At 42.1% G+C, this 25649-nt stretch overlaps 1 protein-coding gene across 4 annotated transcripts; it reads right to left on the bottom strand.

Moving 5' to 3' along the window:
- On the bottom strand, positions 1-25543 carry foxo1b (forkhead box O1 b). 4 transcript variants are annotated; one of them, XM_053644997.1, is made up of 4 exons: positions 24802-25543; positions 24041-24628; positions 2523-2714; positions 1-1689 (listed from the first exon to the last, which is right to left on the bottom strand). In XM_053644997.1, the coding sequence occupies exons 2-4, from the start codon at positions 24614-24616 to the stop codon at positions 595-597; spliced, it is 1863 nt and encodes a 620-aa protein (XP_053500972.1). In that variant the 5' UTR covers positions 24617-24628; positions 24802-25543; the 3' UTR covers positions 1-594. The 4 variants fall into 4 exon arrangements, with proteins under 4 accessions (XP_053500972.1, XP_053500973.1, XP_053500970.1 ...); XM_053644998.1 differs by having other exon boundaries at positions 24041-24625; XM_053644995.1 differs by having other exon boundaries at positions 24041-25543.
- Positions 25544-25649: the final 106 nt, after the last annotated feature.

Here is a 25649-nt window from a genome sequence, read left to right as displayed (position 1 = left end):
CACACACACACACACACACACACACACATACACAGAGTATAAACGACACGTTATATATACAATGAAGTTATATACATCTCTGTACAAAAGTCTCAATTAAAACTGTAAAACATCAACACGAGCCGAACATTACTTTATAATCTGCTCTGTTTCATTTCATTTAACTAAAAAAATTTTTTTTAGAGGCACATAGGCTATTAACAACAGCAGATACATGTCTGGCAGGTTTTATCATTATTATTATTATTATTATTATTATTATTATTATTATTATATGTATACTAATTTCAGAGCAGATTTCCTCTCCTTTAATTCACTGTAATGGTGGAAAAAAACAGGAAAAACAGACTGATTAAGGGAGGAAAAAGAATGAAGGAGGGCTTTTTTTTTTTTTTAGATTTTTGGGTTAATTAAAAAATATTTCTGACTTGTTTTTTTTTGTGTGTGTGTGTGTGTGTACAGATCCATGATTTGTTCCTAAAATACATTTTTAAAATAAGAATTGTGCTGAACTTTTCCTTTTCTTCTGGTTCTCAACATTTCACAACGTGTGTGTGCGTGCATGCGTGTGTGTGCGTGTGCGTGTGTGTGTGTTTACCCCGACACCCAGCTGTGTGTGTGGCTCTTGACAGCGGTGTGTGTGAAGCCCTGCTGCTGGCTGGCGGCCGGATCGAAGTTGAAGTCGAGCGCGTCTCCGTCCATCAGCGTGTCGTGCAGCACGCTCTCCACGTCACACTCCAGCCGCTCGATCGCCATGTCGTCCAGGTCGCTAGGCAACCGCTCCAGGTGGTTGTGATGGTGATGGTGATGATGATGATGATGAGGATGCGGCAGGACCGGAGCATGTCTGTGGAAACCGTTACCGTTGACGATGCAGTAATTGGGCGGCACCGAATCGACAGCACCTCCTCCTCCTCCTCCTCCTCCTCCTCCCATGTGCGCCAGGTGAGGGTAGGGCTTCATGTTGCCATGACGACCGAGATGTCCCTGAGGCAGGAGGGCGCACCTGTTCATGCCCATTGCTGTAGAGGTGTGTGTGTGAGCGTGTGTGTTTGAGCCCATGGCTTTTCCTGCTTGCCCCATGTGCCCTTGAGCACTATAGGGAGGTAAAACTCTCCCTCCTTGTGGCCCTGCTGCCTCCATAGGGGGCAAAACATCTCCTCTGGGCTCCCCGTCGTTACTCAGGAGTTCCTTCAAAAGCCCAGTAGGGCAATTAAACTGTCCTATGTAGGGGTTATAACCCACCGCCTTGCTGTCCGACAGAGTCTGGATGGTCATAGCGTTAATGCTCCCGCCGCTCTGCCACTTGTGGAAGTCCTGGCCTGCGCTGTAGGGGGCGTACTGAGCACTTGTAGCCTCTGTGCTGTTCTTGGGCGAAAGCAGGTTCAGATTTTCTAACAGGTTCTCCATCATCAGGTTCTTGGACCCGAAAGAGCCGGTCACCTCGGACAGACTGGGCAGTTTGGAGGCTAATTTAGTGGCCTGGTATCCGAGGTGGAGTTCTCCTCCCTCACAGACGTCCTCCTCGGGGAGGAAAGGTGAGCGCCGGCCGCTCAGTGTACTCGCGTCCGAGCTGGCCCGTGTTCGGAAACTTCCCCACGCTTCAAAATCATCATTACTGTGAGAGTTAGGACTTCCGAGCCACTTGGTATAACCGGGACTGTTCGAGCCGCCGTCCAGGCCAACCTGCTGGGACACGAGGACCAGGACACACCCCGCTCTTACATTAACACGCAGCAATAATAACCATAACAACATTCATCATCATCACACATCATCATCATCATACAATCCTCACTTTTACATCATATTCCTAATGATATTTACTCACTTTAGATCTTTTCATTTAAATGTTCTTCAAATTTACTTTTAGCTTTTACTGCAGCCATCATTATTTATTTATTTATTTCCTGTTTAACGACCCGCTTTATTTTCACTTTTTTACCTTTATTATATATCAGTTTTTAAAAAAATGCAATTAAATAAATATTTCAGAATGTCATGTTCTTTTTGCTCGATTTAGCTTTTAAATAAAACCATAATATGAAAGTGTATAAACTAAAAATGTATTATTGACATGAAATTTGAAATGTTCTTTTGTTTGGGCACTTTTTGTCGTTTTTGTATTATTTTGTGTCTTTCCGTGTTTTATTTTAGTTTGATATTTTTTATCTTTCGCTTACCATTTACAGTACGTTCAACTTATTTATTTTAAAATGATCCATCCATTTATGGTCATATTCAAATTCTCTGGTAGCAATTAGTAATCGTTGAGCAGTTTTAAAATGTATTATTTATTTTCTAGAATCTGGTTTTCACTCAGAAATGTTTTATCGGTTTATTTGAGATGTTATATGCAGTATATTTGTTTCTATATTTATTCCGTTTTGTTGTGTGTTATTTCAGTCACTACGCTGTACTTTGCCTCGATGTGGGTGAAGTCAGCGGTTCTCAGCGCCATCGTTGGCATTAGCATTAGCGGTAACATTAGCATAAGCGTTAGCATGGCTCCTCGGTCTCACCTTCTTCTTAGCGGCTCGGCCGCGGCTCTTGGTGAACTTGCTGTTGTTGTCCATGGAGGCGGCTCTGCGGCGCGGCGATTTACCGCTCTTTCCTCCTTCAGGGTTCAGCATCCACCACGAGCTTTTCCCCGTGCCCTCGTTCTGTACGCGCACGAACCGGCTGTGCAGAGACAGATTGTGACGAATCGAGTTCTGCAAAAAAAAAAAAAAAAAAAAGTGATGTGTAAGATTTCTAAAAGAGAAACGTGTGAAAAATATGAACTGTGATGTTTTTAGTTTTAAGTGAAACGTTACAGGTGTAAAGGCACGCTGCTGCAAAAAAAAAACCTCTCAGGAAGTTAGCTAAATAAACATTAGCTTTCATTAACGGTTATATGAGGACCTGTAGATTACCAGATTACTAGTTTGTGTGGTTATATTTAACTTGCTAACACACAGCATGTACACACATGTAGCATGAATTACTTGCAAGATGGCGTTAAAGCTAAAACCCACGCACACACTCATGCACGCCCAGACACCTTACACTAACTCACACAGCTGTGTGTAAACACACACTTTACTGATGATATTGATATGATACAATGAAAAACAAGAAGCGAAATGAAAATAACGATTAGAAAAACGCCTTAAACCTGCATAAAAGAAATGTAATATGAGGAATGAAAAGTAAAATAAGTTCATAAAAAGTAGAAATTAAACATTAGAGTAGAAATTAAAATGAATAAACGTGAAATATGAAGTAAAAACAAAAGATATTCACCATGAACTAAAAAGAATAAAACAATTTAATAAAATGTGGAAGTAAAAAATATACAAAATAAATATACACACACAATAATTACTCAAATAAATTTAATATGAAGCGAAAAAGGGAAATAATTTAAATGGAAAGCATCTGTGAGACCGAGATGAAGTAAGAACACGCTGTTATGATTGTTGTTGTTTATAATGAGGACGTGAGGAAGGACGTGAGTTTTGTGTGTCGATCGTCGCAGGACGAAAATCGTCTCACGAGAAAAACAGCAGCGGGAGAGACGCGAGTGTTTACGGAAAACAACACGGCATGCCGTTAGAAACACAGGATTCCCTCGTATCTGCTCCATCAGCATGAGGGCCTGAGGGACCGTCACATGATAACGTTACCATAGAAACTATGAAAATAACGTCGAGGACGAGTTTAACCCCGGAGAACAGCCTGACCCGGAATCACACCCCAATCACGCAGCGATAAAGACACAAAAACAGACGTGTTTTAGGAATTACTATTACATCTCATCATAACTGCACAACATTTAATCACGGCTTTACGAGAGGACTGCTTTAATAAGCCCGTAATAGATTTGCTGCATTCAAATTTAAAAAAAAAAGAGAGAGAAGAAAACACACTGGGGAAATTTTGAGGAGAAAAATCTTACAAAATTTTACAAAAAACAACAACAAACAAACAACAACAGATATTATGACAGTCGTTTATTTAGGCTAAACAGCTTAAATTTCATTCGCCGTTCGATCAGAGGATTACTCTAATCGCTGATCCCTGTTCCAATAACATCCCGTTTCTATTTCAATTACAAATAAGGAACTTGATAAGATTTGAAAAAAATCAAATGAAAGCACAGGAAACCTGAATTTTTATTTAAACGGCTTTTTTCCTCGACCTTTTTATCTAAACTGTACTAAATCATGCAGACCTTCGTCATTAAACAGGCTAAAAATGTCAAATTTAACTTAACCAGACTCTGAAAACTTTCAAAACTTTTCAAAATTTGCAACGCGACTTGCGTTCCAGTTTTTTTTTCTGGAAAACTAATCGAATCGCAATCGCACGAAATTGTTCTGCGCGCTCGTTCAGTGATGTTTGTTGGTAAACGAGAGCTTTTAGCTGTACTCGTGTTCGACGCACATGAATCGAAGAGGGCTTTGGCTGAATGAGTGTCGTGATGATGTCACATGACGCGTCTCGACCCAGATCTGGGCAAATATTTTGTGATAATATAAATTTAGATTTTGCGTTCATTTCTGCGATCGCAAAAGCGCTAAATCCCGGAGGGACTGATTATCAGTGTTTGACCCGAAAACAGCGTGTGGTCCAGTAGTAACAGTGCTTCTGCTGCCCCCAGTGGCTTCATTTTGGTATTACAGTCTACACAGAAGTAAACTCCTGAAAACAATCGTTCGAATTCAAACATCCACACGGTTCATTTCTGCATTAATCGACATTACAGTCAGTCAGATTAAAAACAGTGCTGTTGTATTTTCACTGACAAAAACTGCTGTCGATTTTCAACAACTAATTTCTAAATATTATTTCTAAATGCGAAATTAGCTGTTAACATTATTACTGACCAAAACCAATTTGCCCCAAAAGTAACTAGCGAACAAAAATCCTCAACCGTCCACTGGCAGCCTAAAACCAGACGACATGTTTTTGTTGTTTTTAATCGGGGGAGGATAAGAGAAAAACTCGCCTTGAATGAACCTCAACACGCATTTTTCAAATTCCAGACGGTTTTTGTCATGATTCCCTTTCTTGTTTAGGGAAGCCCAATCTCAGCCTATAAACAGGAAGTGAGAGGAGGAAGTAGCTGGGAGAGCGGGGTGCATTTCCTGTCATGGAGGAAGAGGACTCAAAAGGAAAGCTGAAATGACGCACCGGACCATGAGGCTGAACGTGAGGTCAGTGTGAGGTTCACACAGCGCCTTCAATCTCTCAGATCTCTTCGAGCAGAAGGGAACAATGTCCACGACGCTACTAATACAATAAAAAGCCGTAAACATTTCGTATTTCACTTAGACCTCTATATCTTATTTATTTATTACCTCTATTTCTTATTTATTTATTACCTCCATCTCTTATTTATTTATTACCTCTATCTCTTATTTATTTATTACCTCTATTTCGTACTTATTTATTACCTCTATCTCTTATTTACGTGCATTTCTTGTAAGTATAACCAAAAATGTTAATATCCCCTGTAGCTGTGAGCTTACATATACATAGCTATACATGCGTTTATCCATGCTATACACACACACACACACACACACACACACACACACACACACACACACGCACACATGAACCCAGTACCCTTGTTCCCTTTTGGCAGGAAAAAACTCCCCTTTCCTGTCTCTCTCACTTTAACCTCTTTAACCCCTTTAAACTCTCTCGCTCTTGCGCTCTCTCTCTCTCTCTCTCTCTCTCTCTATTTCTCGGGTCACCCATGTTTTCTTTTCGTTTATTGTTTAAACACCTGCTCAAACACTTATTTTTGGGGGTTCTTTTGCTAATTTCTTCATTCCATCAAAGGTTGTAAATTATTATTATTATTATCATCATCATTATTATTAGTATTATTTAATTGGCAATAGTCAAAATCTAAATAAGACTTAAAAACATGTTTAAAAATACATGCTTTGGTAATTATGAGCTTACACAAGTCCAAAGAGTGTTTGCGTTTTCATCAAACTCGTAAATCACCTGTTGGATAAAAGGGTGAATTAAAAAAAAATTGACTTTAGACAGATTTAACGCTAGAAAACGCACACTAAAATGCCACTTCACAGCAGCGTATAAACAGACAAGCTTAAACAGACAAGGACTAAACATAAAACAGGTGAACACAATAGGCAACAAACCAGTGACAGGACAGGAAGAGGTGGAGAGAGGTGGACACAGAAACAAAAACATGCGCGCATGGCTGTCGTCACCATGACCTCGTGATCAGTGCGGTGTACTTTTAGCGTTTATACATTTTTACTGTTTAACTTTATATCGTAAAACAGTGAAAATGTTAATGCGCACAAGAGTGTGAAAGAATTCTCCTCGGTTTTAACGGGACTAGTTATCTTTGAAAGGTTTTCCACTTGAACATATTTATTGACAGGTTTATGGCTCGTTTTAATTGTTTGCATCGTGAAGTCATTGTCTGTTGGAATGAGTCAAATATAGTACATCAATGAAACAATGTGAAAACCTGAATTAAAATAAAAGTAACAAAAAAAAAAGAGAATGGTTTCGCTAACAGCAAGCGATCCCTACCATCGATGTATCTGTTCATTCGGGGTTCGAACGACGCGTAAACCATCATCGTCTCGTAATTACAGAAATCCCAACACAACGTTATATAGCGTTGCTATGATTACGGCTCGAGGAGGCATTCTCTCTCTCTATCTCAATTTTTTCCTGCACTACAATACATACATAATCATTTTCATCGTTCCCTGGTCACATTCCAAATTGCTAAACAGGATCACATACCTCCCACACCTGTGAGCCAATGAGAGAAGAGAATATTTCGGGGGTATAGCAGTGCGTGATCAGAGCGTGAGATCAGTGTGAGATCAGTGTGAGATCAGTGTGAGATCAGTGTGAGGATGCTGTGGACCTGTATGCTGAACATTGCAAATGTCAGACGTGTGGGCGACTCAGTGCCCGAGCTCTGGCCTTCCCCCGTGTACCTGAAGCCCCAAAGACAAGCACAGAGCGGAAAAAAAAGCCCCTACCGAACGCTTTGAGTCATCTGAGATGAAACGTACCAGCGCAGGGAAATGAAGACAGACAAAAACTGCACAAAATGAAAGTGTTGCAAAGTGCACTTGCAAAAGTGACTCATGCTAAAATGAAAAAAGGTCAATTTTATAGTATCTGTTTAACAATTGCTCCGCAATCCCAAAGTCAACCTTCAAACGCTAACGTATTTAACCGGCTGCCTGAGAGGAAATCTCTGTTATTAAAATATAATATTACTCATCTGTTCAAACACATGTTCAACTACAAAAAATGACTCGAAAGAAAACATCACTAATACTTACAGACGGACAAATGAAAGGAAAATGCAAAATAAATAACAAGTAAAGACGCTCATAGATAATTAAGCAACTATTATTAACGCGTCAGAATTTTTCTCGCTTACGTTACAGCAGCTATAAACGCTCGTTCCCTCACCAGACTCTCTCTATTCTCTCTCTTCACTCACTCTCTTCACTCACTCTCTCTCTATTCTCTCTCTTCACTCGCTCTCTTCACTCACTCTCTCTCTATTCTCTCTCTCACTTCACACTCTCTGTCTATTCTCTCTTCACTCGCTCTCTTCACACTCTCTCACTTCACTCTCTCTCTCTCTATTCTCTCTCTTCACTCGCTCTCTTCACACTCTCTCTCTTCACTCGCTCTCTTCACACTCTCTCTATTCTCTCTCTTCACTCGCTCTCTTCACACTCTCTCTATTCTCTCTCTTCACTCGCTCTCACTTCACTCTCTCTATTCTCTCTTCACACTCTCACTTCACTCTCTCTCTATTCTCTCTCTTCACTCGCTCTCTTCACTCTCTCTCTATTCTCTCTCTTCACTCGCTCTCTTCACACTCTCTCATTTCAATCTCTCTCTCTCTATTCTCTGTCTTCACTCACTCTCTTCACACTCTCTCTATTCTCTCTCTTCACTCACTCTCTTCATACTCTCTCTATTCTCTCTCTTCACTCGCTCTCTTCACACTCTCTATTCTCTCTCTTCACTCACTCTCTTCACACTCTCTATTCTCTCTCTCTCTCTATTCTCTCTCTTCACTCGCTCTCTTCACACTCTCTATTCTCTCTCTCTCTATTCTCTCTTCACTCACTCTCACTTCACTCTCTTCACTCGCTCTCTTCACACTCTCTCACTTCACCCTCTCTCTATTCTCTCTCTTCACTCTCTCACTTCACACTCTCTCACTTCACACTCTCTCTCTATTCTCTCTCTTCACTCTCTCAATTCACTCGCGCTCTCTCTACTCTCTCTTTATTCCCTCTCTTTACTCCCTCTCTTTACTCCTTCTCGAAGTTAATAAGACAACAAAAAAAAATCGCAACGAAGCGTAAACTCCTCTGTCCTGAAGACATGGGAAAACCTAAACACTGGAGACTCCTTCCGTACGTGTTACATAAACTTACAATCTCCTTACAGAAAAGTTCACCAGATCATTCATCACTTACACACGTTTTTTTAATCAGTTTATGCGGAGCGTTCTCCTTGTGAAGTCCCTGTGAATGAGCTGTTACTATAGAAACAGTAACGTAATAGAACAAGCGCATTAATATTAAAGTAAAAGTAAATAAAATGCTGACATTCGCCGTTTGTATGAATGTATAATGATGTACAGTATTAGAGACAGCTGGACTCTTTAGTAAGAGCTCACACACAGGTGCAGGAACAGTTAGAACTTACCCTGAGTGTGTGTGTGTGTGTGTGTGTGTGTGTGTGTGTGTGTATGTACACGCACAAGGGAGACTAGTCTATTTCTGGTGAGGGACTGTGTGGTGTGATATATGAGACGTGTGTGTGTGTGCTGTAACCCAGGGTGCACCTGGTCTGAGAGGTTGGTGTTTATTGGCTGCTTGCTTGACTGGCTGCAGTAAAGCAGCTGTATGTTGTATATATCCAATCATATGCAAATGTTAGACTTGTTAGATGACGTTTATAAACACACACGACTTTATAGCTTCATTTTCCTGCCGGCACAAGTGAACATTACTGTACATGACATTACGGTACATCACTGTCCTGTGTAATGTAAAGTTCACAAGCGTGGGTCGAGCAACACAATGACAAGATTTTTAAAAAAAACAATAACGCTAATTTTATGGCCCCTGAGATCCCTCTTAACATAAACACAATCACAGAGCTACAAATCAGGGTATTTTCCGAACTTTCGTACACGGAGGGTGGAAACGGTGAACCTGAGATGAAACAACAGAATGGAAAAAAGAAAAGTAAAGACAAAGAGAGAGAGAGAGAGAGAGAGAGAGAGTAGTGCTGTGTCTGCAGAGAGAAATGCCTCAAATGTGCTAAACTTCAATGATTTAACCACTTCCTTCTGCGCACATCCTTTCTCTCTCTCTCTCTCTCTCTCTTTCTCTCTCTCTCTCTTTTTCTTTCTTTGAAGTTTACAGCTAAAGGTGTGGTCACATTTAGATGAGGTGGAACAGTGTGTGTGTGTGTGTGTGTGTGTGTGAGCGAGAGAGTTATACAGTAATCGAGTGTGTATATGTTACAGTGAGCAGTGCAAGGCGTATGTTTTGCAGAAAGAGCACTCTGTCACGGGTTCACACACACACACACACACACACACACACACACACACACACACACACACACAGGATTGTGTTTTCACATGAGCATGTTAATTATGAACCATGAATATTCATTTATCTGAATCATTGTGCGTGTTTGTGTTCTAATTTTTTTTTTAACATTCGTTTATTATTTTCCTCTGTTCTGCCGCAGTTCCTAACAAGTGACAGGAAATAAAAGCTAAGTTTACCTTTAACTTTGACCAATCAGAATGCAGCATATGCACAGAGTCGTGGAATAACGCGTGTTATTCTCCAGATTAGACCCAGCGAGAGACAAAGAGAAATCTGGCATCCCACAGGCCTTGTTAGAGAGAGAGACGGGTGTTTATCTGCCCATGCGTCAGTTCAGGAAGAGCTGCTGCTGACTGATAGCCTGACCCGTCTGCCCTTCAACATGCCACACACTACATCAGCGTAGTTCACTACGCACCGATATACTGTCTCGCTGACCTCCAGTCCATCTGAGGACATTTTTTTTTTAACCAATACATGCTTTAAAATACTATTTATTGTAAAGTAAATTGAAGGGCCACAGTGTTCCCTTACATTGAGACGTGTTCCGGGGTTTGTGTTTTTAGTTGATAAATAACGGTACTGAATTAACTTTGATTTACATGTTACACGCTTGGCTTCGTACAATCTTCATTCGCAGACTGGATTAGCAAAGCGTGCTAACTGTACTAGCTACGTACACTCACCAAAAGGTCTCTGCTGCTTCCTTCCGAGCTTTAATTTTCTTCGTAACGTCTCTATAGACATTTAACGAGATGTCAAATCTAAATTGTCGCTTACTATCACATTCAAAGTTAAGGTTAAGCGCCTTAAACTCAATTTAAAATAAACATTTTTGTTAAGTAGCATGGCTCAAAATGGAAATGTATTCATATCTCCATCACTTCCGGTTTCCACTACAATTTTTAAAACTTCAGGAGGTGGGTCAGTGATAAAAAATATTAAAAAAAAAAAAAAAAAAAAAAAAGTCTAGTCATCCAAAATGGCCGCCATCATAACAGTTCACATATATACTACAATTAATCATTTTGGGTGAAACAGATTTCTGTCACTTGTTAGCAACATTAGCCTTTAGTGTTAGCAACATTACTGTAGGGTGTGCACGGTGCTCAAATATGGCCGAATCCATATAGGATTTGTGTTAGTGATTGATGCTAAGTGTATAAACAGAGTAATTCTAGTTGTTCCGAGTCTTTTTTTGGAAATTTAACAACAGATCTGAGGTAAATGTTGATGTTCCGGATAATTCTGTATTAATTCCATGGACGCTATGTCTTTATATATCTGTATAAATGACTTTGTGCTAGCTAATCTCAGTTTTTGGATAGCTAATACTCACTAATGAGAGTGTGTGTGTGTGTGTGTGTGTGTGTGTAACAGCTTTAACTACTTGAATGACAAGTGGGTGTGTGTGTAATGACAATACGAATAGTGTATTTATGATCAATTAATAGTGATATATACGGGATTTATTGTTTATCACTAATCATTATTGTGATACCAATCTATCACAAAAAATACAGTATAAAAATGAGTCAGATGAATCATGTCTCCAATAAATCACGGTGGTTTTGTTTTATTTTATTATGTCATTGTAGTATGTGTCACAGTGTGTGTGTTACCACAGACCATCACACGCACACACACGCACGTGCACACACACACAGAGGTCAATGAGTCACAAGGTGGGTTTAACAGTCACTAAGGTTTATCATATTTTCATAACTGTATATAAAACCACACCTTAAAACACTCTCATACAGTACGAACAGGCGCACATGCACCTGTTCACAGTGTGTGACCCACACACACACGCACACACACACCATCTCTTTATTATGTTATGTGGCCACAAGAAGGTGGGGCAGGAAAGGTGGAGTGACAAAAAAACGTGTACGGATACAGTACACTTACTCATTCACTCTCTCTCTCTCTCTCTCTCTCTCGCTCACACGCTCTCTCTCTCACTCACACACACACACACACACACACACACACACACACACAAGAATACGGGGTGTGACTCAGTTGTTCCACCAGTATGAGCTTAGACTCAAAGGTGATGAATCATTACTGCTTTTGTTTACATTCCATCAATATCATCATTATCATCATCATCATCATCAGCACCTTCATCACCATCTTTACCATCCTTCTCATCATCATCACCTTCATCATCATCACTGACATCACCATCATCATCATCTTCATCATCACTACCTTCATCACAATCATCATCACTGACATCACCATCATCATCACCTTCATCACTACCTTCATCACCATCATCCACTGACATCATCATTACCATCATCATCATCATCATCACCTTCATCATCACTACCTTCATTACCATCATCATCACCTTCATCATCACTACCTTCATCACCATCATCATCACTGACATCACCATCATTACCATCATCATCACCTTCATCATCATCAGACAGATAAGCAAACAAATAAGAGAGACAGATAGCTGGGGTCAGAAAGACAGACAGAGACAGACACAAACAGACAGACAGATACACAAACATACTGACCGATAAACAGACAGACACCACAGATAAGCAGAAAGACAGGCACACAGACAGACAGACACACAGGCAGAAAACCAGACAAGACAGAGAGACACCACAGACAGACAGAAAGACAGACAGACAGGAAGATAAGCAGACAGACAGACACCGACAAATAGATGAGCAGATACACAGACACACACAGAGACACACAGACTCGATACAATATTGTGTTAAACAAAATAAATAAATGAGAAACTGCAACTGCTTTCAGATACTAGGGCAGTAATGGAGCAGAGCACACACTAGCTATGATTCTGCACTCACACACACAAACACACACACACACACACACACACACACACACACACACACACACACAGCGAGTGTGGCGGTGTTTCGGTGAGATCTGCGTGAATCACAGGGAAGGGAGAATGACAGGAAACGATGCTGGCAGGAACCGAGCATTTCTCACTAAGCTGGCTGTGTTCAAACAGACGTGCCAAGGTCACGGGAACGAGGGCTTATCTCATGTCAGATTCCACACATCATGGCTTTCCCACATCACACACACACACACACACACACACACACACACACACACACACACACACTCTGCTTTCAGCAGGGGGACAAAAACACTCCAATATCCTTCATAACATATGCATTTTGTTCATTTGCACAATGCTACAGTTTGCACTTCTGGTAGATGCTAAACTGCTGAGTAACTGTGCAGTGACAATAAAGTTGTATCGATCTGTCTGTCTCTCTGTAGTGTAATGCAGCTCAGCCACTGCAGCGTCTCAGCTACCACAGACACACACTAACTCTTCCTCCTTTTATAGGGTGCCATTACTTTGACCTCATTGAAACTCTAGACTTTACCGTCTTAATTTACGGATTTGTTTCGGAATGGCTTTCTTACGGGTTATTAATATGAGGCGACAGAGCGAGTTTCTTAAAATGTTCATTAGATTGGTGTGTAATGTAAATAAATAAGTGATTTAAACGTGACCGCGTAATCTGTACAGAAAATAACCGTTACACGATTTAAAGCCGATCAGTCGAGGTTCACGTTAGCGTTAGAGTCTCCTTATGAGGAAATTTACACAAACGTACGAGCAAGCGATAGAATACGCAACAAACTGGATTTTGATGGATGGCACATTTCTCGTGTAAACGCTCCTTTGAGCAATTTCCGAATAACTTTGCATGATAAATGAAGCCCTGCGTGGTGCTAAATTAAAGGCTGTAAATGTAAATGTCTGTTAGCTACAGTATATTCGAGGAGTTTCGGTTGTTCTGATGAACCGGACACTTTCAGTGTTTGGTGTTCCTCAGGGCTCAGTTCTCGGCCCGACTGTTTTTTGTTTTTAACACTGTACGACATTAAATATTCGTTTTATTTTTTTACAATTTATTTTTTTTATTTTTTACACAGGCGTCCCGGGATGACAAAGACACAAACAGTTTAACGCTCTGCACGTGTGCCAACGGTTTAACACACATCAGTGAGAAAAACACTGACACCAGGGATGAGTTTTCTGACACCCTCGAGGGTTAAAGAGCCCAAGTTGCCCTCAGGTTGTGTGTGTGTGTGTGTGTGTGTGTGTGAGAGAGAGAGAAAGAGAGAGTGCATGTGGTCCTCTGTGGACAAGGACCCACGGGAAATAAACCGCTATAGTGTGTGTGTGTATGTGTGTGTTATGGTTTTGCGTCCACACGTGCATGTGTATGGTACAGGAAGTCGGGCTCTGAGTAAAAGCCCTAGAGACGTGCATGTGTGTGTGAGTGTGTGTGTGTGTGTGTGGGGTATAGCGATAGAGTAAAAGAAAACACTCCTCCCGTCCCCCTCCCCTGTTTTTCTCTCACACGCATGCTCATCGCGCTTTTATTATTTTCACTCGTCGCCAGCCGCAGCACAGGAATCTGCCTATGTATTTTTATTTTATTTTATTTATTAAAGAACGGCACGTGATACTTTTTACCCATTTATAGTCACTGTTGTGGAATGTTAGTTCGCTTACCAGCCTCTCTTTTCTCTCTCGAAGTTAATAAGACAAAAGAAAGCAAAAAGACAAAATAAAGTTTTTTGTTGTTGGTGTTGTTACAGAGAAACCATAAAAAGCGTCAACTCCTCAGTCCTGAAATTACAGCTTTACCTCTGACTGTTACACAGCGCTGACACTGGAGACTCCTTCCTTAAACGTTACAGTTACACATGCAGAGTTTGATCTGTTTAAAAGGAATCCTGGTGTATTTTTCTGACCAATTAAAGTTTTATGAGCAGCCTCGCCCTTTTTTTTGTTTTGGTTTTATTTAAGTATATAAGTGTTTATTAGTTAAATATGGGATTAATGTGTGCCCTAACAGTCATAATATGAACAGAATAACCTTCCTTATAGTGCTATTGTTATGTGCTGTGTTCCCAGTAAGCCATAAGCCAACATATGTTGACATTATGAGGATATTGTTAGCTAGAGCACTGCCCTTGTGCATCATGGGTAATACTGATGGCCGCTCAGCCTCACAATAACACCGTATGAACGAGTTCTCTATGTTCTAGTAATAACACTAAACATGCTTTCCCCTTAAACTCTGTGCTCCTCATTTCTATGTCCAGTGTGTGTGTGTCTGTGTGTGTGTGTGTGTGTGTGTGTTTCAGGAGGGAGGAGGCTGTTAACACACGCGGTGTATTTTCCAGTCACTTAGCAGGAAACACATCATTGCTCATTGTGGCAGACGAGCTGCGCTGTTTTTACAGGAAAAGTGCAGAAATAAAAATAACCCTGAGCCCAAAGGTTCCACCGGGAGCTGCTGGACACGGCATGAAAAAAAAATCCCTTTTTTTTTTAAACATTAAAGGAAAAGGGGGCGTGTTGAGCGAGGGGAAGACGTGAGGATGTGTGGTGAGAGAGACACGCTCGCAGCTCCGTGCGTTCTCCGAGCGTTCGAGGAGTCCATTCTCTACAACAGCGGCTCTGACAGTAGCGCAGCTGCACATCACACGTTTATATTAACGTGTTTGTTCTAATACGTTATCGTTTCTATAGCAACAGCTCGTTCACGGGGACGATGCACATTAAAAACCGCGTGTGATAGTTAGTAAGGAGGTCCAGCTGTAAGTTTAAGTTTTCCGACATCTTCAGGACAGAGGAGTTTACGCTTCTTTGTGGGGTTTTCCATAGAGAAAATAAAAACGAGAGGCTGGCGAGGGAACGTTTACAGCCGCTATAACGTAACGGACAACATGAACAAACTCGTTTCACAACATTAAATGTAACTAGAAACAGCTAAAAAGCACAATTCTTTAAGAACTGTAATTGCTGTCGTATAAGAGGAATAAAACATTCGAGGACGTGCTGTTTTCATCCAAAGTGGCTTACGAGTGAAGCCGAACTCCATCCATCTTCTATACCGCTTATCCTTCAGGGTCGCGGGGAACCTGGAGCCTATCTCAGGAGACATGGGGCACACCCTGGACCGGCGGCATACACACTCACACAGCCATTCATACACTACGGACACTTTGGACATGCCAATCAGGTAATGCATGTCTTTGGACTGTGGGAGGAAACCAGAGTACCTGGAGAAAACCCCTACAGCATGGGGAGAACACGTAAACCCCGCCCACACAGGGCGGAGACGGGATTCGAACCCCCAACACTCACTGATTCCTGTTTTCCTCCATTAGTGCTTCCTGGTTTGTCCACGTGTCTGGTGGACTTCTGACTTTTAGATTCATTTTAGATTCATTTTTAATAAACGACCCGTCACCTCTGCATGCATTTCATTACTTTTCTTTCTTAGTTGGCACAGAGACGACGAGGCGAGCCGAGCCGGATGGTACACTGAGTCTCACATTCCACACACACACACACACACACACACACACAAAAGAGAAAGGCACAGGCTCAAAAGTAAACACGCTCACAGATACAAAGGCCGGTATGCAGCAGGTATGAACGGTATGTGAATCCAACGCACCTAAGACTCATTAACACGGCTCCTCAAATCATTTGTTTATGTTCTTCTCATTTATTTTCCATCAATAAAAACATTTCTGGTGGAGGCGGGGTCCTGAAAAACTGCACACAACTCATTTTCAGGTAACGATTGAATTAAATTACACCACTCCAAAATTGCAGTTTATTATACAAACACAAAGAAGTGCAATCAGGTCGGATAAATGTAAATAGTCTGATCGTGTAACACTAATTAAACCTGGTCTCTGTGATGCTTTTTAAAGAAAAAAAAAATCACATCATCTTTAGCGCTGTGTAAATGGAGGGAAGTGAACGCAGGACTCAGGAATGGAGGATGTGTGACGTTTCCCCTCCGACACCTCCCGCTTCTCTTCCTCCTGTTATTGTGCGCTACGCTAAGGGCACTTAACTTTTTTTTTCTTTTCTTTCTTTTTTTTTTTTTTTAAAGTGGGGCCTAAAAATATTCACGTTTATCCTCTTTTGAAGCGCCCGAGGCTAGAAAGTGACACACACTCTGAGAATCTGAGAACCACGGAGTGTGACCCGGCGGTGCGCGGTCACGGGGGACGGTCACGTTTCATTTTCTATTCAGGAGATGACAAAGAGAAAGGAGGAGCCGGGATTAAACACCGCACCCGACTGTGTGCTTTACGTTCTCACACACCTGTAATTACACATCACTCCGTCTGTCTCACCTGTCCGAATAAACAACAACACGTGTCTATGTGTGTGTGTCTCTCTCTCTCACTGTCTCTCTCTCTCTCTCTCACTCACTCACTCACTCACACACTCACACACACTTTTGTTAGCGTGTTGTGTGTGACTCATTCCGTCGGTATCCAGTGGGTTCAGTTTCCGCATCGGAAATCCACTTCATTAAGCAATAAAAACAAACAATTCACAACTAAACAAGTGCTGATTACTGACGAAAATGATCTAACAATTTATCACAGTGTATCGTTTTACCATTAAAAAAAAACTATTAAAAGACACTATTTGGCCCAAAGTATGTGCACTCCTGACCATCACACCCATGTGTGTGTTGAACACCACATTCCAGATTTATTCCCCCGGTGTTTACTGTTCTAATTCGCTCCACTCTCTCTTCTGAGAAGGCTTTCCACTAGATTTTGGGGCGTGTCTGTGGGGATTTGTGTTCGTTCAGCTTCAAGAGCGTTAGTGAGGTTGAGGTCAGACGCTGATGTTGGGTAAGGAGACTCCACTTCTAGTTCATCCAACCTGAACACACCATGTCTTCATGGAGCTTGCACTTTTTGTGCACTTTGCGTCATGCACAATTGTGTGCTTTGTTTGGAGAAGAAATACATATGGGTGTGATGGTCAGGGGAGCACATAGTTTTGGACATATAGTATAGTGCTATCTCGGAAAAGCCTAATGTAGCCTACTGTGACGGTATTTATCCCAATTTCAATATTCAAATAGTTATAAATCTGATTATCAGCCAACAACATGTCTAAACATGTTCTCGACCTCTACCTACACTCACTCTTACACCAACCCTACCTCGACTTACGCTGGATTAAACGCTGGGAAACGCTGCCAGTCTGTGTGTTTATTCCGGCGTGATTCCCGTAAATGTGCGATTGTACAACCAAAGGTCATCGAGTCAAACAGCTCGAGGCTCCGCTTGATAAAAATAACATACACATATAACTCACACATACATTGTTACCCCATTATTAGCACCGATCACTCTAAAAATCCACCCCTGTTTCCTCCTTTCAGAGAAAGTGTACAAAACAGCGAGCGTCACTATTTATAACTGATGCAGAATCGAGCAGAAGGTGAATTCCCATCCAACTCCGACTCCGCTTCAGCTGCTTTTAAAGAAGTGTTGGCGAAGGTTCAGGACATACTTTATACTTATCCCTTTACCTCACGTCCACGACTGCTTTTACCAGGAAGACGAAGCGTAAACAATGTGCATAATGACACTTTACCCCAAATGCAATCCATCAGATGAAGCGCCTCCAGTTTAGAAGGGCTTGCACGGCTTCTTCTGGAACATTCTCACTAATCTTTATTGATGATGGAGCTCATGATGGTAGCAGCAGAATGAATTCAGAAGTCTACAGGAACATTCTGTCGGACAATTTACAGAGAAATGCATCCAAATGAATCAGGACGAACTTCATCATGCAGCAAGACAACGATCCAAAACACACTGCTACCTCAACACAGGACTTCATCAGGGGGAAAAGTGGAAGGTTTTAGTCTGGCCAAGTCCATCACCAGACCTTAACCCAACTGAGCAGCGATTCACCTCCTGAAGAGGAGACTGAAGGGAGAAACCCCCTGAAACAAACAAGTACTGAAAGATGCTGCAGTAAAAACCTGGAAAGCTTCACAAACGAAGAAACCAGCAGTTTGGTGTCAGTGAGGATTGCTGCAGGATTGATGCAGTTATCACGTGTAAAGGAAATACAAGCAAATATTAAGTGTTATTTACTTCAAGACTATCTGTTCCTAAACTTTTGCTCACCTAAAAATTGGGTGGTCTTCCAGCAAAGGTGCCGTGTTTTAGGTTGTTTAACATGTTGACATGTAAAGATGAGGAAATTAAAGCTGAAGTTCTGATCTATCGGCTCATCTCCATCTTTTGATCTCAGACCCAAACGTCTTCAACATATAGCGAAAACAATAGAACTGGCCTTGCTGTTCCAATACTTTCAGAGGGGACTGTATATAAAGATCACATACTGAACAATAATAAAATTATACACGTGAACTATCATAGATATATATGTGGGATGGAGCTGAAAGAGGGTTTATAAAGTCTCAATATCAGGACACTTCCCAAACTCTCAAGCCTTGATTTACTAATAGCCCAGATAACCGGCGCGAATTTGCGTATAATCAATTTTTAGAATAAACTTAACTCCTCTTTGTCCATTACTTTAAATTGAGACTTAAATGGTAGTAGGGATTTGGTTTAATCTTGTGTGTGAGGTGTGGCACTTTAAAGTAAGAAAAATCTAGTTGTTGTTGCTGAACAACAATCCATCCCAAGCCCCGCCCACCAGCCCTCTCTCCCCATCATACGACGACTACCAGCTGGGGAGGGTGAAGGTTAACATGTGCTTCTTCTGAGACACCTGAAGCCTCCAACTGCGTCTTTTCGAATGCTGCTCATGCTGCATCAAAGGGAGACGTAACATACATGGAAGAAAGTGCTATTTACCCTCTTCTACATACATGAGCTCACAGACACCCATGAGTGCCTAGGGTTGCTGTGATTGACAGAGAGCACTGCCACTTGTGCAATATACTGCAAATGAAACCAAGGCAACAAGCAGGAAACTGAAGAGGTAGGACACGCCCACAGGCCAGTAGCGTATAATGATTTTGTTAAGCAGTGTTTAAAAACTAAGTGGTGCAACACAAGTGTAATTAGAATAAACAAACAAACAAATGGCCAATTAACTCTGTTTCATTAAATCTAAATTTAAGTGACATGACTAACCAGGTGAGGACAAGGATCATGGAGCACGGAATTAACACCTCTAACATACACTTCCATTAACAGGTAAATGATGCAAGTGTGTGTGTGTAAGAATCTGATGATGTACAGCATTGAAGATGAAAGCTATATGACGAGCAGTGAAGATTGCTGACTGCTCCACATTGTCTCACAGAACTTCCTCTTGACATTTTTGACTGGGGAATTTTTTTTTTCTGATATCAAATGATTTCTGAGAAGAGCTTCGGGTTTCACGTGCCTTTTACACAGCTGAGCGTGACATTTTCATTTTCCCGCTGCACGTCTGCACCATGCTAACTGTGCACTGCACACCTGCACAAATGACGGACCAGGCGGATTATCGGCAGAGAAACCACGAGCGCTGCACTGCTACTGATACTGATCAGAATAAACTACTCTTCATACGGCGGACTTCATACTTCATACTTCCTGAGCTGCATCAGCGTTCTTCCACAGAAAATCACTGCAGGAGCTGAAACGTACCGGCAGAACCAAGAAAACTCAACCCTCAGTGCTGAAAGGTCCATCAGAAACGGATCGTCATGATTAACATACCGAAATTATGTTGCCATGTCTGCAAATTCTTAATTTCATTGTACATGTGTATAGTGACAATAAAAGGCATTCAATTCACAGTATGACTCCGCCCATTAGGCCACACCCCTCGTGGCACACCTCTAAAACTTTGAAGGTGGAATATTATTAGAAACCTGGAAGCTCCACTATGTCTTCATTCATACAGGACTCAGTCATTTATATCGCAGTTTGTACGAAGCCTTCTGATTGGCTGAGAGCAGTAGGGATGATAACACATCACACACTCAATGAGTCAATGAGTTAACACACATACACACACACACACACACACACACAAAGCACCAGTCAAGGTCAGCCACTGTGATATAGTATTTGAGTATCAGTGACCACACACAGTCCCAGATTGACTCCACCATCATATGATCTGATCATCTAATGGCTGCAAACATCCGCCCCTCATTTCACATGCATTGCATATACATTCACTATGTGTGTGTGTGTGTGTGTGTGTGTGTGTGTGTGTGTGTGTGTGTGTGTGTGTGTGTGTGTGTGTGTGTGTGTGTGTGTCTGTTGCTTTAGAGACTAGGTGAGAGGATGTTAAAGTGCTTCAAACTTCAAAGAAATATGAGATTCATCTGAGAACGAGACCACATTTCAACATGAAAACAACAGAGAGAGAAAGAAAGAAAGAAAGAAAAGAGAAATTAAATAAAAGAAAACTGACAAAAATATATGAATATGATATACGAGTGTGAATCGCCTAACACACACACACACACACACACCCCCAAACACATCCCGGACAAACCCACACACAGCTTAATATGTTTATATAATTTATAATCGAATGAATTTTTAAATGAAATATTTGAATATGGGAATGTTTTTAGGCGTGTGTGTGTGTGGGTGGGTGTGTGTGTGTGGGTGTGTGTGAGAGAGAGAGAGAGCGAGAGAGAGAGAGAGAGAAAATGGAGTGTGCCTGGTCAAGGGAAGTTAATGTTAAGCTGCACAAGAATGACTCACTCAATGAAACCTTTATACACACACACACACACACACACACACAGTCTGTATGTCACCTTCTTTTCCTGCGTTACTCATAGTGAAACAGCGCTGCACCTCTTGTCAGTGTCAGGACATTTTCATGTCACCCCAAATAACCTCACACTTCCGTTCAGCTTCATACGCCGAGGATGTGTGTGCATGTGTGTGTGTGCGTGTGTGTGCGTGTGTGTGCGGTGAATGATCTCTCACTCAAGATACTCCCAAACCATGAGCTTTGCATGATCAGAGCCTCCACTTCTCCCACAGTGTACAGTAACACACGCCACTCAGGAATTTAACTGCGATTAAGGATGTGTTGAAGCTCTGCTTGTGTTACAGCAATGTCTGAGGAGACAAACGTGTACCACGGTGTCGGAGGGGACAAACATGTACCACGGTTTCTGAGGGGACAAATGTGTACCACGGTTTCTGAGGGTACAAACTTGTATCACGGTTTCTGAGGGTACAAACTTGTATCACGGTGTCTGAGGGGACAAACGTATGCCACGGTTTCTGAGGGGACAAACGTGTACCACGGTGTCTGAGGGGACAAACGTATACCACGGTTTCTGAGGGGACAAACATATACCACGGTGTCTGAGGAGACAAACGTGTACCACGGCTTCTGAGGGGACAAACGTGTACCACGGCTTCTGAGGGGACAAACTTATACCACGGTGTCTGAGGGGACAAACGTGTACCACGGTGTCTGAGGGGACAAACGTATACCACGGTTTCTGAGGGGACAAACGTGTACCACGGTGTCTGAGGGGACAAACGTGTACCACGGTGTCTGAGGGGACAAACGTGTACCACGGTGTCTGAGGGGACAAACGTGTACCACGGTGTCTGAGGGGACAAACGTGTACCACGGTGTCTGAGGGGACAAACGTATACCACGGTGTCTGAGGGGACAAACGTATACCACGGTATCTGAGGGGACAAACTTATACCACGGTGTCTGAGGGCAAGTTTATTAATGGGCCTCATTTTAATACGTTATCAGCTGTATAGTAACATCTCATTCACAGGGACGTGGATGTAATAATACGGTGACGTTTTTTGAAAGGACGCGTTTATTTAGAATTTATGGAAGGAGTCTCCAGTGTCAGGGCTTTTCCGACATCTTCAGGACAGAAGAGTTTACGCTTTTTGTGCTTTCTCTGTAACACAAAACAGAAACCCGACATACTGCGTTGTTTTTATATCTTAATAACTTCAAGAGAGAGAAGTAAACAGAGACTGGTGAGGGAAATGACCGTTTATTCAGTCCGTACAGGATTTCGCCGAGTATTTTTGCGATTGTTCTGGCCAAAACTGCGGCCTGTGGAGTTTTCTGTGCTTTTTTTTTGCGCAAAACTACTTGGATTGGCGAAATTGCAATTTCACAAAATAGTTCTGCACGTTCTACGCAGGTGAATCGAAGAGGGCTTTGACTGAACGCGTGTCGTCACTATGTCACGTAACGCGTCTCGGCCCAAATCCACAGAATATCGCTGAGTTTGCTCGACTTTGCGTTCATTTCTGCGATTGTGAAATCACAAAATCCTGGAGGGCCCGAATTATAGCTGCTATAACGTAAGCGACAAGAGGAACTAGCTTGTTTCGTGGACATTCCATGACATTAAATGTAACTATAAATGGATAAAAAGTGTGATTCACTTTCTTCGAAAAAAAAAAAAAAGACTGTAGACGAGTCGTTCTTTTGACAGGAAACTAAGCTTCTTGGGTGTGATGCTCTAACCGGAACCAGAGTTAACAAAATCGAAGTTAATAACTCGTTATAAATCGAAGTCTAACGGATTGGCTCATTGAATTTATTGGGTTTAATGTAAAGCTCAGTAACTGAACACAGTAAAAACAGTTCATACGACAGAATATTTTAACTCGGGTGATTTCCCAGAGCAAAGACACTTAACTCAACACACCCCTTACTTATCAGGATTAGTCATGTGTCGGAACGGGGAAATCACCAGACTGTTCGTGACCTCAGGCTTTCTGACCTGTTCAGGTGTGTCTGGAGCTCCAACGCCTCTCAGTCACCTCTCACACTTTTATCCCAAGTGCAAAGAAACGCATCCTGATTGCAGCACAATTCCTTTTCTCTAACATAACACCAATACGTTCCAGCTTATTTATTAATATAGAGCTTTTGATTCTGGGACTTTTTTTCTCTCTCTCTCCCTCTCTCTCTCTCTCTCACTCTCTCTCACACACACACACACACACACACACACACACAACCAGTAACACTGTGTGGGGAAAAAAAGGAGCTTAAAAACCCTATAAAGAGTTCACTGACATAAACCTGACATTATTTACACTTTTTTTTTTTGGTCCATTGAGGATTTGTGAAATTGAGTTCTTGTGTTAATTTGTAAAACTGTTAAAGCTTTATTAAAAACCAACCTAACAGTTACGACACTTTTCAGAAGACGCAGAACCTTTCAAGGGTTCTTTGAATAGGTTCTCTTGGTGTGACGTTTTCTTCCTAAATGGTGTACAACAATAACTTTACACCCATGCAACACAAAGAGTAGCCTATAAGAAAGAATACAAACAAAACAAACTGCATTATTTCAAAGGTTGTAATACATGTGTACTGATGGGGTGTGTGGGCTTTGTTTTACAGTTAAAGGCTCCTTGGGTGCGAAAAAGGAAAACAAAGTTTGAGAACTTGTGTCTAACTTCAATAAAGAAGGAAACATACAAAACCAAATCATGAACTCTAAAGCGCGCGGTGTTTGCGTCTCACCGTGTGCGTACGCGCGCGTGCGTGCGTGCGTGCGTGTGTTTACCTTCCAGCCGGCTGAGCTGTTGCTGTCCCCCTTGTCCTTGAAGTACGGGACGCTCTTCACCATCCATTCGTAGATCTGCGCTAGGGTGAGGCGCCTCTCCGGTGAGCTCTCGATCGCCTGCGTGATCAGGTCTGCGTACGACATGTTGCCCCACGCGTTCCTCCGGCACGAGCTGCTCTTCCTCTGCGCGGACGACGAGGATGAGGATGTTGAGGATGAGGATGAGGTAGAGGATGAAGAGGAGGAAAGAGGCTGCACCTGCACCTGATGATGCTGCGGCACCTGTTGCACCTGAGCGGCCGGCAGTGCCGGATGTTGCTGCTGCTGCTGCGCCTCATCTCTCTGAAAGCCGTGCGCTTTCCTGTCCTCCGTCTCAGTCTCGGTCTCCTCGAGCAATGCCAAGCTCAAACTGCCCATGAAGTCCAGGTCCCGCGGCTCTGTTTCTGCTTCCGCTCCCGAAGCCGCCGGAGAGGATTCGGGTCTGGGTAGCGGCCAGGTGCACGACCGCGGCCGGCAAAAAGGCTCGAAATCCGGGTCTGTGTCCAGCGGCTGGAGCTGATGCGCCGCCTCTGCCATTACTACTTACTGCTAGAGGAATAACAAATCAGTTAAAGCAAACTCCGGGGGTCAGTCTGATTAAAATAAAATTTAAAAAAAAACCGCGACTCTGACACCCGAGTGAAGAAACGCCACCCATACACACACACACACACACCCTCACCCTCACGCGCGCACACACACACACACACACACCCACCCACCCACGAGTCTGTTCAGAGCATGAGGTTCCCCTCTGTCTGTGTGTGAATAAAGTTACAGAAAGTTAAACACACTCTCGTGCTGCTGTCCCGCGCTCATTAAACAACACACCGAGTCAGTGCGCGCGCACGGAGTTTCTACAGCTAAACACGGCACGCAGGACACACCCACTGCGCCTGACTGACAGCCCTCACCCAACCAATCACGTCCGCGCATCCATAAGGTAACCGAGGATCTTATTTGCATACCAACTACCATTACTACTGTACACTCAGTGAGAAAGGAAAAGAACAAACGGCTAAATGAAACTGTCCCTCAACATCTCACCTGGATTTACTTCACCTAAATTCGTCGTTTAAAATAAAAATTAATTAAATAAGATCGCCATTTTTATTAAGTTTCGTCACGTACAAAAAAAAGTCGAAAGAAATTTACACAGTTAAAGTTCAGATCTTATTTCCATCTACAGCAGGGTTGCCAGACATATCTCTAATCACAAACGACAGGGAGAATTTGTGCGGTTTATGTGGATTTGTAAGATATAGTGAACTTGGACAGCTTTCAGCTGTGAGCACAATAACCTGGCAACCCGGATCAGAAGTAAGACTTTTTATTATTAGTGTTTTTACTGTTTGAGGTTTCTTATTCTGGTATCAACACCATCACTACTTCTAAATGACATAAATGTGGAATAAATCAAAGCAATAAAAGAAAAAAAAACTCCTGAAATGTATTGACACATCTGGAAAACATTCCCATCTCATGTGATTGTACAGGGATTTAACTGGTGTATAGACTATTTACACGTCTTCTGTTATTCTTAATTCCAGTCTTTTAACTTCACTCCACT

The sequence above is a fragment of the Ictalurus furcatus genome, chromosome 16 (genome assembly GCF_023375685.1).
Source record: "Ictalurus furcatus strain D&B chromosome 16, Billie_1.0, whole genome shotgun sequence".
NCBI classification, from domain to species: Eukaryota; Metazoa; Chordata; class Actinopteri; order Siluriformes; family Ictaluridae; genus Ictalurus; species Ictalurus furcatus.
This window is presented reverse-complemented; position numbering and strand designations above follow the sequence as displayed.

Bases quoted from the DNA above. Each gene is read 5' to 3' on its own strand.
- foxo1b (XM_053644995.1), bottom strand. From the start codon at position 24,616: ATGGCAGAGGCGGCGCATCAGCTCCAGCCGCTGGACACAGACCCGGAT. The intron at 2,715-24,040 runs GTAAACACACGC...TTTTTTTTGCAG, and splicing joins ACAGCTCAGCCGGCTGGAAG to AACTCGATTCGTCACAATCT. The intron at 1,690-2,522 runs GTGAGACCGAGG...CTCGTGTCCCAG, and splicing joins GCCGAGCCGCTAAGAAGAAG to CAGGTTGGCCTGGACGGCGG.